General features: G+C 50.3%; 1 protein-coding gene across 12 annotated transcripts in view; it reads right to left on the reverse strand.

Moving 5' to 3' along the window:
• Msi2 (musashi RNA binding protein 2) overlaps positions 1 to 14,135 on the reverse strand; it is a 366,999-nt gene that overhangs the window by 39,784 nt on the left and 313,080 nt on the right. For all 12 annotated transcript variants that reach the window (XR_003735493.2, XR_003735492.2, XM_028878220.2 and 9 more), the window contains exons 9-10: positions 12,593 to 12,707; positions 4,506 to 4,580 (exon numbers count right to left, since the gene is read on the reverse strand). Coding sequence is in view for 10 of the 12 variants with exons in the window: in XM_028878220.2 (XP_028734053.1) it covers positions 4,506 to 4,580; positions 12,593 to 12,707 (190 nt within the window). In the remaining 2 variants the exon portion in view is untranslated. The remainder of the gene's footprint in view (positions 1 to 4,505; positions 4,581 to 12,592; positions 12,708 to 14,135) is intronic.

Consider the following 14,135-nt stretch of genomic DNA (forward strand, 5'->3'; position numbering starts at 1 on the left):
ACCAAGGATGCTGATATTCAAATGTACAGATCTGCTCTCACTGGGCCAGTCCAACAGAGCCATGGGTACTGCCCACAAACTCTGGCTTTCGTGGGGGCAACTGGACTGTCGTTACTAACTCAAGAGAGTAGGGACATTTCAAAGAGGGAAGTGGACGGGGTCAGCATGACAAGATCCTTCTGGGTAGGGGTGACTGTCAGGGTGCTAGCCCTAAGATGTAGCCTGATTTAGATAGTCCCAGACGTCCTATCCCTTCTCACCCTGGGGTGGCGCCATGGGGTAGGGGTAAGGCACACAGCCAGGGTAGTGGTTGGGGAAGGGGAGCCCAGCGGGGGTCTGTGCCCCTGGGTTGCAACAAGTGACAGGGCCAGGGTGACTCTGCTGTCCTTTCTCAAAAGACAGATGAGTTTACTGTGGCAATGGCCACCAAGAGACGGGCCCCAAAGGACAATGGCAGCCGGGCAGTGTTTACACAGCTGCTCACTCAGATCCCATTTTCCACATGGTTTTACAGAAGGGTGCGTGTGTGTGTGTTCACGCTGCCACTGTGCCACAGGACAGAGGTGCTCCCTCCAGACCACACAGCTGCGACCCCTCTGGGTCACCAGCACTTAAAAGCTCACGCTATGCCCTGTGAGATGCCCAGCAAGCCTGCTTGATCATTATTCTAAAAAGGCACCGTCTTCCATGAACCCTCCGAGGAATCCCTACAAAGTCTGTGAGCAGGTCCCTACATTCCGGGGGGGCTGGGGGGCGGGGGACTGGTCACAATGCGTTCAGGAAGCAAAGTGGGAGGGGGGAGCAGGAGCAGAAAGTTTTCTGAAACGAAACAAAGCCAAACAATGAGGTCTCTTCCAGAATTTAAAACAGGGGAAATCATGTTCATGCACTCAATCAGCCAGACAGGACAGATTTCAGTGGGCCCTGCCAGGAGGGGGCGGCTCTGGCAGGAGTGTGTACTCTCTAGAAATGATGGCAAAGCCCCACTTGTGATGCCTCTTTTAAGAGCTTGTTGATAACAATTACATCTCATGAATCAAAATCAGCAAATAGTCTGAAAAGTGAAATAGGACCAGACACAGGGTAAACACAGCTACTAGTTAACAGAGTAAACAGAGGGGAGAAGCCCAGAAGGGGATGATGGGAGGAAGCGGGCAGACCGCTGATGCAGGACCACAATTCCAGACTCAACACTTGATGAGAATACAGAGCTAGGGAGGACCCCTGAGTAGGAGAGGCAGCAGCCGTTTGCTAAAGGCTCCCCAGCCTTCCTAGAAAAGAGCCCCAACCCAAGACTGACCCAAGGCCATACAACCCACTTCTCAGCACATCGCGTTTGTTCTCAAAGAAGCCTGCAGGTGGCTGCAGGGGTTAAACCCGTGTAACACAGCTGTGTGACCCAGGGAGATCTGCTGGGATTACATCACACAGGCGGAGGGAGACCTGGACCCCCATCAGTTGAGACGGATGTAAAGGCAAAAGACACATGCAAAGAACACCTTGGAAGGGGGTAGGTTCCGGTGTGCTGAGAAGGACCAGGTTTCTGTGCTGAGTGAAGGGTGTGGTTTGAGAACCGGTGGGGGCGGGGGGGGGGGGGGGGGCCGTGGCGGCGGCGGCAGGGGCGGCGGCGGCAGGGGCTGTCATCTCTCTCCCAGCATTTCTCTATGATGGACTCAGAAGGCCTAGGAGGGGTGTAGGACTCACGTGTGACCTCAGAGGGGCTAGATATGGGAAGTGAGCACAGGGTAAGGCCATTGAGACCACAAAGAAAAACCATCGGGACAACTTGGCGGTGACGGCAGCTGCGCCCAGGTGAGAAAGTGCCAGGATCGAGCCCCAGGGCATGGGAACCGCTCCACAGAACCACCCAGAGCAGGTGAGGAGAAGGCAGCACACTAGGCTATGCACTCTTGGAGCACCTCTCTGCTGCCCCTCTGCCTCCTTAGCCACGCCCACCTCCCACCGTCCTTACGGTGTGCGGCAGGAGATGAAGTCAGAACATTCTAAAGCTTCCATGCCCTAGAAGCCCGCCAAGTCTTAAGCTCCGTGGCGATGTCAAGTTTGATTCTGAAGGGAGTGACCACAGCCTGAACTCATGACTGGAGGGACAGAGGAGCCAGCCTAGGCTTTGTGTCTAGAACCAGGCAGGGCTTGGCAGGGTGTTAGAACAAGTGGATGGGTGCTGATGTTTCATGAAGGACAACTCCCAGGGGCTAGGGGCAGGAGTGGGGTGAGCTCTGACCTCAACTTGGCTCTGGACATACTAAGATAAAGGCTGGGTGGCTCATACCTCCTCAACTGCAGATAGATTGTTGTTCCTCTCTGGACATGGGTAAGAGAATCTAAGAGGCTTCAAAGTGTGGTACAAATGGACAGGAAACAGAACATTTGGTGGCTGAGAATGGACTGCTCGCCCTATGGGCCAGGGAACACTGTCTGCCTTCAAGGCCAATTTCTACCCCATTTAACTCTAGTGACTGGCCACAGTTGAGGAGCTGGCACCATGATGAAGATGAACAGCATCTCCAGGCATAGACACTGTACCCACTCCTTATCTGATTTCCCAGAAGGGGCCAGGCAACTGAGGAACACCACCTCAGTCTGCCTAGCCTCAGCTAGGTCAATCTGGCATGTCGGTCTATCTGGGGCAGACCCAAGGATGTGGACTGTAGAGTCAGGACACTACCAGACGCTTCCTCAGCTGGTTCAGACAAGACAGGGGTCTTAGCATGGGGTCCACCTCATTGTCCCCCAAGTATTTCACATTGTATTCCTCCAACTCTGCGTGTACACACCTCTGAGCACCATATCACTTCTTTTAGTCTCTGGAACAACACTGAGCAACAGAACCCTCAGTGGGATGGAAATACACTACTTTCCACTCTGACATCAGTCACCAGCCTCATGTGGCTGCTGAGCCACTGGAATGTGGCCAGTGTGAATGCAGAACTCAGGTTTTCCTTTCACCTGAATTTGAATTACTACAGATCTAAATTTTAGTGGCCAATGGTACTTAGTTGACAAGTAGATAACTGGCTAACAGAGGAGGATTAGAAGTTAGGAGTCAGGGCTAATCGTGATTGCCTGGGCTAATCGCTGCCCCTTGCTCACTCTGACTCTTTGTCTCTGTGCCTTGGGAGCTCTACCTGTAGTGGGGATGAACTAGGAACAGTTCTAGCCTGAATACAGATTCTCTGTCCTTCAGGCCCAGGAGTTCCAAGCTATTACAAGTGTAGAGAGGCTGTAGGGAGGGCCCACCAAGGGTCCTTGCTGACAGCATCTCCCAGATGGGGAAACTGCTAGGTCCCAGGGAAGCCACTCCACCCATCTTGAATTTCAGTAGCTCTATCTATCTCCCTTCTCTCTCTGACCCCACAGTCAGAAAAGAGATGCACTGACTGTCTTTCAAAGGTGCCAACCAACATCCGTTCACAAGTAAGAGAAGTGATACCCAGAAGTAGGTGACTTGCCACAGCCACTTGTCCAACTGGTACCAGAGCCAGGATAAGTGTCCAGGTTGCCAATGCTGGCCAGAATCACGGGACATAGCCCTATACATCTGTCACCATCTCAAAGCCTGAGCTGAGGCCAGTGCTACCTTAGACCTTTCCTCCATCCTCTAGCTTCTCAGGCTCAGAGAGCCTTTCCTCAGGCCAGCTTTCTGTGCCTTCTGCTCATCACCTCTCCTAGATCTCCAGGTAGAGATGTGATAACCCCAAGTACAGCCACTGAGTGTAGTTCCCCCCACCCCCACCCACGCACACAGAGAACCATGGAGCACAGACTCCCCTTACATCAGCTTTGGCCATGTTATCTGGCCTTTGACTCTGACACACTAGGCACCTTAATATAGTCTCATTTGTACTGCCTGATGGTGAGGAGGTTTACCTCATAAAGAATAGCAACACCGGTAAAGCATCACTTCCTGCAGCAGCATCCTCCCCTTTTTCCCCAGACCACGCCCACTGGCTCCCTCAGAGCTGAAGCACCAGGGGATGTGGGGGCAGTGCCATGCTCTGCTGCTGTCTATGTGGAGGAGAATGAGAATCTGCGCAGCCCATTCAGGGCACGAAGCACAAGTCTGACCCTTGCAACCTCACCAACATATACCAGAAAAGCCCGATGTCAGGGCAGTCAGGCAGGTTAGAGGAGTGGAGGAAGGGAAGGCAGGATGGGAGGCATTAGAAAGACAGATGTAAAGAGCAGTGGGCAGCAACAAGCCCTGGGCCTGAAGTTAATCCCCCAGGAGAAGACAGAGAACAGGCTTGGGGGCAAAGGAGGGATTTCCCATCTCTTCTCTCCTCCCGTTTTGGCACCAGCCTCAAGGAAACACTCTAGTCCACTGGAAAGCCCCAACGATACCCTGACCCTGGACCAGAGGAGACTTGGAAGGCCACACACACCCAGGTATGCAAATTGCGTTCTCTATTAGAGCATCTCTCTGCTCCCCTCCAGATGCAGCCTGCCTCCCAAATTTCCAAAACCCCAGCATCCAAGCCACTCACCTGGGAACTGGTAGCCATAGCTAGGAGCAAATCCAGGGTAGCCTCGGCCATAGGTTGCCACAAAGTTGGGGTAGCCTTGAACACAGAGAGAAAGAACGAGGAGTCAGACAGTGGCCTTGGGTCTGGGGTGACATTTCAGGGAAGGTGGCAGTGAGCTGCAGTTATTGTCACAGAATGATGTGTCTCTGGGGAGGGTCTCTCTCCAGACCCTGGATCCCCTCTCTCCCACGCCTCAAGGTGTGACCATCAGGATGTTTACAATTAACCCATATTTAGGCAGCCAGACTGCCCAAAGCCCAGGTACATTCATGAACTTGTAGAGTAAATGCCACACGGAAGAAGGAACACGGTGCCTGCGTCTGGCTCTGACATTTGGAGAGCTTACCCTGAATGTACTTTACCTTAAAGATGTTGACAGTAGGAGATTAAAGTCCTTGTACTGCCTTCTTCCAAGGCAGTGGACAGGAGCCAGAGCACCACACTGGGCAGGGGCACTCTGGGATTGGCAGTTTAGTAGCCACACAGAGCGCTGCCTCTCGGCTCAGCAAACCACAGCTGGGGGAGGCAGGGACCATGTCCTAGTACAGACACTGCACAGATGTGTGTCTTCAAAAGAGCCGGAGGGACTGTGTGGAAATATGGGCCATGAAGCTCCAGCTGAGCTCTGAAGGCCAGGTGCAGAATTTTTATGGACAATTCATGGTAGAGAGTCTGTCTAGGTCCTTTTGTAGCAGGTGATCTAGGGTGATCATGCCCTGAGGGGTGCTGAGAGCCCTCTGGTGAATCCTGGAGGGGGTGGGCCTGTTCCAACCTGTGACGTAATCTCCCACTTAAGAGGTCACTTCAGCACTGTCCACCTCATTCTTCATGCCCCTGTCTCGATTCTGACTAGAGTGAAGGTGAATGGAGCCTTCTTGTACCCTAACTTCCTTGGTCACAGCAGCTCCACAGCTACTTCCTGCCTTGTCCCGAGAGACCGATTCTGCTTCCTTCCACCCAGTGTGGGTTAGCTCAGGACAATCATACTCCAAAAACGTCACCTCGGTCTCCTACCAGCACACTGGCTAGCCCTCGGCTTTGGCCTCTGAGGTGGCTGACTGGTGGGTGTCAGTTCGGCCAGCCCTTGAATGAACTCTGCCTCTGCCTGGGAGGCAGGCCAATGCAAACTTTCACAGAGACCTGCAGCTAGAGCCAGTGGACAAAGGATGGGCAGGTGACTCTGAGTTTACTCTGGCATCAGCAGGACAATCCAGCATCCAGAGGTGCCAAGTGGCCCTCTGACCAAGCCATTCCTGGGCTGTTGTCCCCTTGGCTGGCAGCTACAGCTCTGATGGCTTAGCTCTCTAAGCTGCTGTCTGCTTTCCAGGTTCCATTCCCCAGCCTCCCTGCTAAGTCTGAGCACCACCAAGACGTGAATAATCTTTGCCGCCTCCAGAAGCCAGAGGTATTTCTTCTATTTCCACCAAAAAGATGGTGGAAAACCATTTCAGTGAGACTTAGGACAGCTTTCCAGAAGACAGGGAGGAGTGGCCATTCTCTACCTGTTTCTGCTCTCCTTGCACACTCCCCCTGAATACAGGCTCTGGAGGTTCATTATCTACCTCCACACGGAGTATCACACCAAGCACATTCTAACCCTGCAAGCCAAGGTGGGGGCAAAGGCCTGCTCACTATGTTCTCCTCACCACCACGAGTCAGGTTTTGGGGCTCTTCCCACTGCCAGTCAGTGTTTGTGCCTCAGAGGCACAAAGTTAGGCCTTGCATGGCTTCTTTCCTGTAGATGCTGGCGGATGGCTTCACTACTGGACCCAGGTCACTCATGGTCAGGAGACCTGAATCTAGTCCTGGCTCAAGACCATGCCCTTGGGGATGACTGTGGCCTGAAGGCTTGAGTCTCCCTAAATTCACACTGAAATCCCAACCATCAACCTGACGTACTGTGTCAGGAGGAAGGGCCTTCGGGAGGCGACTGGTTCACAAGAGCACAGCCCTCATAAATGGGATTAATGCTCTTCAAGGAAGGTTCCAGGGAGACCACTGACTCTCTCACTGTGTGAGGCCAGAGTACTGTCGTGATGAACAGAGGCGTTCACCTTGATTTTGGATTTCCCACCATTCAGGACTGAGAAGTAGATGTCAATTCAAAAGCTGATCAAGGCCTATGGGATTCTGTCATCCGACTCTGACCTAAGGCAGAGAGGTTTCCCCCTTTCTCCTAAAGGTGGAGTCTTGCCACAGGTAGGAAGCTCTGCAGGTCACCGGCAGCGGTGGCACTAATGTGCCCAAATTCTCAGCAACGGCCAGCTGTGGTCCTTGCTACAGCTGGAGCCTTCCCACACGTGCAGTCCCACTGAACTCACTGGCCAACTGGGCTACCTCTACTGCATCTGGGTCCTGTCACTGGCTCTGTCCTGGCGAGGCTATCCACCAGGTCTCTGATGCCTCACTGGCTGAGAGGCAAGACAGAGACTCCCTGCTGGTCTCAGAGGGGCAGGAGCATAAGCCACTGAGCTCAGAGTACCTGATGGGAGAGAGAGAGTGTAGAGCGGTGGCCAGGCCCCAGAGATCTTGACCGAGCGCATGCGCGACGGGATGTCCTCTGGAATTTATTTCTTGGCTGGGCAGCTCAATTTTCCTCTAAATTAATCACCCACTATCAAATCAGATCTTTCAGGGCTAGATTTCTTATAGCACTATTTCAACAATATTGATAAATGGATTATAGGCAAATGGTCAAATCACTATTGCCTAGGGGCTTTCCTGAAGAAAAATGGCTCCTTTGCCGCCAACTTCAGAGCAGGGTCCTAAATCTGAAGTGTTAATTTGACAGCAAGAGCAAAAAGCTCATGCATCATTTTCCCCGGATGTAGGTAAGGAACAGCGGAACGGCTAGTCCCGCCCGGTTCTCAAGCCATCTGTATGACCTGACTGCGTGGATTTTCCCTCACGCAGATCCTAAAGTCTTCACCACCAAAGAAGGCGCACGCAGCCAAGCGCACGCAAACTTTGGGCCTCACCCCGTTCTTCCGGACAGGCCAATATCATCATCGCCCAAGGAACGGAGATGAAAAATCCCCCACCTGCAACGCTGGGGGATCTCATCTCCATACCCCCAATACTGAACAGCCTCTCTGTCAGGCAGATGAAATTATAAATTTATAATACAACATTACTTCAATTTTCCTCTTCATTTGTGGCTGTGCAGCCCAGCTCTGCTCCAGTGGCTCAGGGCCCGGGCTGTACAGGGGAAACTGGCTGGCTGCATATCAATAGCACATTACGGGAGACCCACGCGGACGCTCCATCAAGCCACATTACAGCAGGATGACCCAGCCACCACTTCCATTAGCAGCTGAGCCCCTCCCTCGCTGGCCACTGCACAATTTATTTGCTCCAGTACTCTGGATGCCTGATCAATCCCACAGTAATTATCTCTTGTCACTAAAGGAAAAAAAAATCAAGCCTTCTGCCTGGATGACCACCTTCCTCACACCCAGGCTTTCTTTCCATTGTGGCTGCACAAGTCAGAAGGGGACAACAGAACTCGGGTGTGCTGGAAAGTTCTTTCTGCGGCCCCTCCTTAGGGCGCTCACAGGCCTCTCAAAACCTCGGCTTTGGATCTTTGCTCCTAACTTAGAGATGTTTGCATTCTGGATGGGTCGTGGCTCTTCCAGGCGCTTACTCGACCACCGAGTATCCCGAAAAGAGGCTTTTCCCAAGCCCTTGACTTTAGAGAGCCAAGAGAGAAGGGCCATTTATCCACAGAGCACAGTGAGTGTTTGCTACACGTGCAGCACTGCCTGGGGCTACCATGGTAGCTCGACGAGGTCGACCAAGTACCAAGAGCCCCTCCTAAGCAAGGCTGTGAAAGCCGCTCTATGAAGCCACACAGCCCAAGAACTCTCCCAAGTTGTCGGGGCTCCTCCACACCCACACTAATTTAACCTTAACGCAAACTATCTGAAAGGAAAGCGTCCGTCCCTCAGGGGCATGGGCCACATCACAAAATGCTTCAGGGCTGATGTGCACATGAAACTGGCGGTCACCACACTGGCAAGCAAAAGACAGTCTCACAGACTCAGAAGGCTCTTATGGATCCACTGCTCCAGAGTGGCAAGGAACGGCCTGATTCTGAGCTGCTTCTGTCTACCAAGAAATAGGTGCACAAATTAGGGCAGACAAGCCGGCATTTGGGGGGAAAGAGAAAGTCCAGTGGGGTCTATAGACAAGCCCAGGAAGGTAAGCTGTGGGTTCTGTCCATCTCCTGATGTCAGCAGATCACGACTCCCCAGGCCCTTTCAACAATTATTGATTTTACTTATTATTTATTTATTGCCTTCAATTTAGAAGGCATTAATGTCAGGGAGTACTGTATCAGGGTTTTGCAAGGATCTCTTGAGACAAGTGAGGATAAAAACGTGTTTGGCTACTCGCTAGCTGGCCTGAAGCATCTCTCTTCTCCCCCAACTGCTAAGGGAAGCTTTCCCATAAGGCTTCAGCACCGCGCTTTCTCTCTCTACCACGTGTTTAATAAACAATCTGTGCCCAACCAGGCCAAGAGCATTAAAGGCAGTGGGATTATGAGGCTGAAGGCAGAGAAGGCCAAGAGAATCAAATACATCAACAGGCATGTGTTTGATTTTACAAGTCCACTCTCATTAAGAAAAACCAGGGCGATTCTGCAGCATCAGGCTGGATGACTACGGGTGATCCCACAGAATGTGGACAATGGGGCAGGACCGGGGGCTGCAAAGCACCTTTCCGATGGCATGGTTTCTGGTTCTGTCTGGCTCAGAAATAAGAGGAGGGGCCTTGGAGCAATTCCCCTCCTCTTCAGCCCCTACGCTCTTTTAAGGAATTCTTACCATCTTTTATTCTATTCTATTAAAGGCTCTGAAAGCGAAAGTCAAAACATGCTGCGTTTTCCTCAAGGATGTTGGAAGCTATATCAAGAGAAATCAAGAAAGAATGCCATACTCCCATACACTCGTCAGCTTCCCTTTCATGAGACCTCCCAAAGGATGGAGAAAATCCTGAGAAGTATTTTAAAAATTAGTTCCATGGTGCCCCAGTCATGAGACCAGCAGGTTGACTGTCTCAGCTCCTGACTGGAGCACTGGCTCCCTGAGACTGGAGGCAAGGTTCTCACGCTGGCGCACAGCAGGCACTTGGTAAACACATGTTGGATGAGTGAGTTTTTAACATTTCAGTGGCTTATACCTTGCTTTTCAATATTCTTCTTAGAAACTCCCTTCATTAATGAGCATTTATTTTGTAGGGTTTCACGATGTAGCTCAGACTGGTCAGAATCTGTGGTCTAGCCTTAGCTTCCTTGGTGCTAGGATTATAGCTGTGTGCCACTGAGACTGGTTATTCACAGTGATGTTTTTGTTTGTTTGTTTTTCATCAAGCAGGGTTTTCCCATAGCCCAGGCTGCCTCAGACTTGCCATGTAGCTAAGGATGACCTTGAACTGTTGATCTTCCCGCTTCTACCTCCTATGTGCTAGGATTACAGGTGTGGCCACCATGTCTGGCTCTTCAGTGAATTAGATTTTTTTTCTTGTTTTTTTTTTTTTTTCCTGTAGGAGTCAAGTTCATCAGCCAGACTGTTAGGGGAGGTGATAGCATGGGTCCCAGGACTGATATGCAAACAATGCACTATGGCGGTAGTGACCCTACCCAAAGAGGAGACCACCCCAGGCCACACTGCCTCGTTAGAGGAAAGACAGGCAAACAATTGAGCAGGTAGGGAGGATGGAGTCTTCCTCCCTATTCCTCCTAAAGGGCCAGAGGCCCATGGACCACGCTGCATCATCAGGGACAGAAAGGCCATCGAGGGCGTCTATATATCGAGCTAAGTAGTCTGCCACAGAGCGACATAATATAATTCTTGGCGGTCCTAACAATCATTTGGAGGTAATAACGATGTGGTTGAGGGGATGGCTTGGTTGGTCACGTGCTTGCTGCCCAAGCCCGAGGACCTGAGTTTGATTCCTCAGCAGCCATATAAAAATGGGAGGTGTTGTAGTTAAGTCCAGTGCTCAAAAGCAAAGAGAAGGATTCTTGGGGCTCGCTGGCCAGCCAGTTTAGCTGAAGTGATGAGCTCCAAGTTCAGTGGGAAACCCGTGGCTTCCACATGTATGCAACGACTTCAACGCACGGATACCCTCTTACATGTTATCTGGATCTATGGAGACTCTCGAATTTTCTCTATCAAGTGTGTGTCCTTACAGCTAATGATGGAGTTACACCCTGATAAACTTACCACAGACCGACAAAGTGTGGTATGCCAAACAATATATTTACCATACCTAATCTTCCGACTTGTATGGCTAAGTGACAGACCACGGCAGACTTGCCTTCCATTCCCTTTCTGATAGAGAACATGGCTGTTCTCTGACAAGCCACCAGTCAGTAGCTGCCCCTGTCCAGCAACCCCAGGGAGTGTGGCGCTGTAAATGGCCAGCCTGGAAAAGATCCAAACTCAATAGTCAAAGCGGTGTCTACTGAATACACAACAGCTCCCTCACTGGTAAGTAGAAAATTAGTGGGGTCAGGCCAGCAGAAGCTGTCTGCCATAAGATAGTTCCTGAGCTCAATACACAAGCCAACTTCTGATCCCCCTGCCTCCACCTCCTGAGCGTTAAGTCCTGAGTTCATGGGTGTGCACCACCACGCCCAGTTTTGTGCAGCGACTTCAAGCATGCTAGGTGAGCACTCACCAATGGAGCTGCACTCCGGTCCAACCATATTGTTTTAATTACTGTAGCTTTACGCAGTGCTTTGAGATATAGTCAAACTGGTGTTTTCTGATTTCTCTTAAAAAACAACAACAACAACAACAACAACAAAATTTTATTTTCTTCCATGCTTCTATTTCTAGGTAAGTTTTAGAATCACACAGGCAGTTTCTAAAGAATTATAGTAGGATTTCTCTTGTAAACTCTGTTAAGCCTAAAAAATTAATCAGACGAGAATTAATAGATTGGCCATTTCAAAAATATTCTCAATGGCACCATTCTCCGTCTTTAAAGTTCTTCAATATAGCTTTACCTGCCCAAGTTATTTTCTCAGACAAGTAGATACAATTCTTTGTAAGAGCATGAAAAGTTTCATACATTTAAAACTAAGCCAGGAATGATTTCAACAGGAGCAAATCTGAAAACATACAAAGAGCTTATCAAACAATATAGAAGAGGGACTCTCAGCCAAGCCAAATGAAAACCCATTAAAACTAGACAGCTCATGTGCCTGAATGGAATTTTACCATTAACGACCATTTATCCCATTTAATTAGTATTTTCCCGACACACAATAACTTGCACTAAAATACCGTTCTCTCGCCTTGAAATTTCTAATTATTGTTGCGACCCACACCATTACGCATCTCCTATGCTTTCTCCATCTTTCATGCCATTTAAGCGGTGAGATTTTCAATTATCTACGCAGGGCGGACAGAGATACCTCTAAGGAAAGGGGCATAATATGCAACTCAATTTCTCTAAAAGCCAGGAGAGATCATTTTTAGTCAGAACAAACACACTTTGTCTTTCATCATTTTTTTTTTTTGCAAATAAAGAGTAAAACAGGCTATTTAAAACATCCATTTAAATGCAAATTTTGATATCCCAAGAGAAAAATGTTAATCATTTAAATAGACAGGATTAGTGCCCACCCTTGCCACCCTTCAGTGCCTCTTCTGAGTTTTAGAAAAATGTAGCCTGAGTCCACACAAGTTAAGCCAGCAAGGAGTTCTTAGGTCTTAGAGACTCTCACTGGGCCAAGAAGGCTGAGACTGAGAGGGGAGGGTGGCTCTGTTTTGTCTCTGAGGAAGGGGATGGACAAACAGTCTGCAGCACACCGTGAGCTAGGGATGAGGCAAGATGCCCAACTGACTGCCATGGCCATCTCAAAGAGGAACCCATCACCCTCACACTAGAAGATGACGGAAGGGCAGCTCGAGCAGGTAAACTGAAGCTCACATCAGTTAAGGGACGCTTAAGCGACTCAGGAGCGTGTACAGGCCTCCACAACCCTCACCTCCGGTCCACTGTGCTCCCCCGACCCCACCCCTGTGCAGACTCACCCAGCATCCCCATGCCGAGCATGAACGCATCCATGGTGTAGGGCAGCCCCCGGGCCCGGCCTCTCGTCCCAGGTGGGAACATGACTTCTTTCGGCTGGGCTTTCTTACATTCTACCTGTTAAACAGAAAAGAGGACAAATGAGATGCAAATGAATTCCACGTAAATGTCAGACGCAGAACCGATCGGGTTACGAGCTGTTATTTTTAGCCTCGCTCCTTACTCACTGTAAAAATAGCCGTGCTGAGTAAATGGCCTGCAAAATAAATATTTAAGAAACCACACCACTTGTGCAAACCCTGCTTTGGAAAAACCTACATGGGTGAAATTAGGTTCTGGAAGGGCAGCGAGGACGTAAGCTAAAGATACACACGGGGCTGCAACCTGGTGCCGAAATCATGATGGCTAAGACGGCGGCAGCGGCGGCGACGGCTGATGGATGGGCCTGTGGATAACGGCAGCGGCGGCGGCAATTATAACCATCTTTCATGGTTGTTTGGCCTTTTAGACAGTTTCCTTGATGGTCCTGAAGGCTAGGGACTCCTCACATCAGACCACCAGAGACCTTCTTTTATGAAACAGAGAGGGTACTGGGTCCTGGCTCCATCTCCCAGGTGAGAATACTCAACATCAGAGGCTCAGGAGGAACATGCCACATTCCACCCCAGCAGGCAAAAGCCCTGAAGCCAGGTGTTACATTTACACCACGTCAGTGATGTCGCCATCCCCAAGGAACGCCACCCCACGCCACTTCCCAAGGGAGTCCTGAGGTCTAACATAGACTCTATTCCTATGCATTACTGGTTTTGCGTTTAGCACGTGTGTCTTTTGGTGGTAGCTAATCTTTCCATTTACTTCTGCCTCCAAAATCTCACGATCCTATTCTACATAGGCATATAGAGGTCACTTACTGAACAATATTTCTTATACAAAGTAAAAACCTAAGGACGAGGGAGGTGGCTCAGTGGGTAACGTCACTTCCCGTCAACCCTGATGTCCTGAGTTCATTCTCTGGGACTCACAATGGCGGCAGGAGAGACCTGACTCTCAGAGTTGTCCTCTGACCTCCACGTATGCCATGGCGCATGCACTCCAACATAAATAAAGACATGCAATAAAAAACTGAAACTCCAGTAAATAATTCCGTGGCCTGCGGACGCTCCTGCGTGCTTTGATGGGGGTGCCTGAGCTTGCTCAGCATTACTTGCTTTTAGTTTACAGGCGATTTTAACAAGCACCGTTGGCTGTAAATCAAGCTCATTGCTGATAAAGATGGGCTGTTGCAAGGGCAGGGCAGGGCGCTTAGAGCAGCCAACAGTAACAGCATGGGAGCCGGACGGTGACAGAGGAAGAAGAATCGGGTATCTTATTTGAAAACAGTCTGGGGACATATGGTATAGGAGCAAAAGCTTCACTTGGTTCAGCAGCTGCCAGGGGTATCGCTGTATCACAGGAGATTACAGTTGCTTATGGCGTGTCTGAGGCAGCCAGAGTGTGCTAGCTAAATTGTATGCAGCATACACTGCTTGGGGGGGGGGGTGCTAC

This window comes from Peromyscus leucopus, chromosome 8b (assembly GCF_004664715.2).
Source record: "Peromyscus leucopus breed LL Stock chromosome 8b, UCI_PerLeu_2.1, whole genome shotgun sequence".
Lineage (NCBI taxonomy): Eukaryota > Metazoa > Chordata > Mammalia > Rodentia > Cricetidae > Peromyscus > Peromyscus leucopus.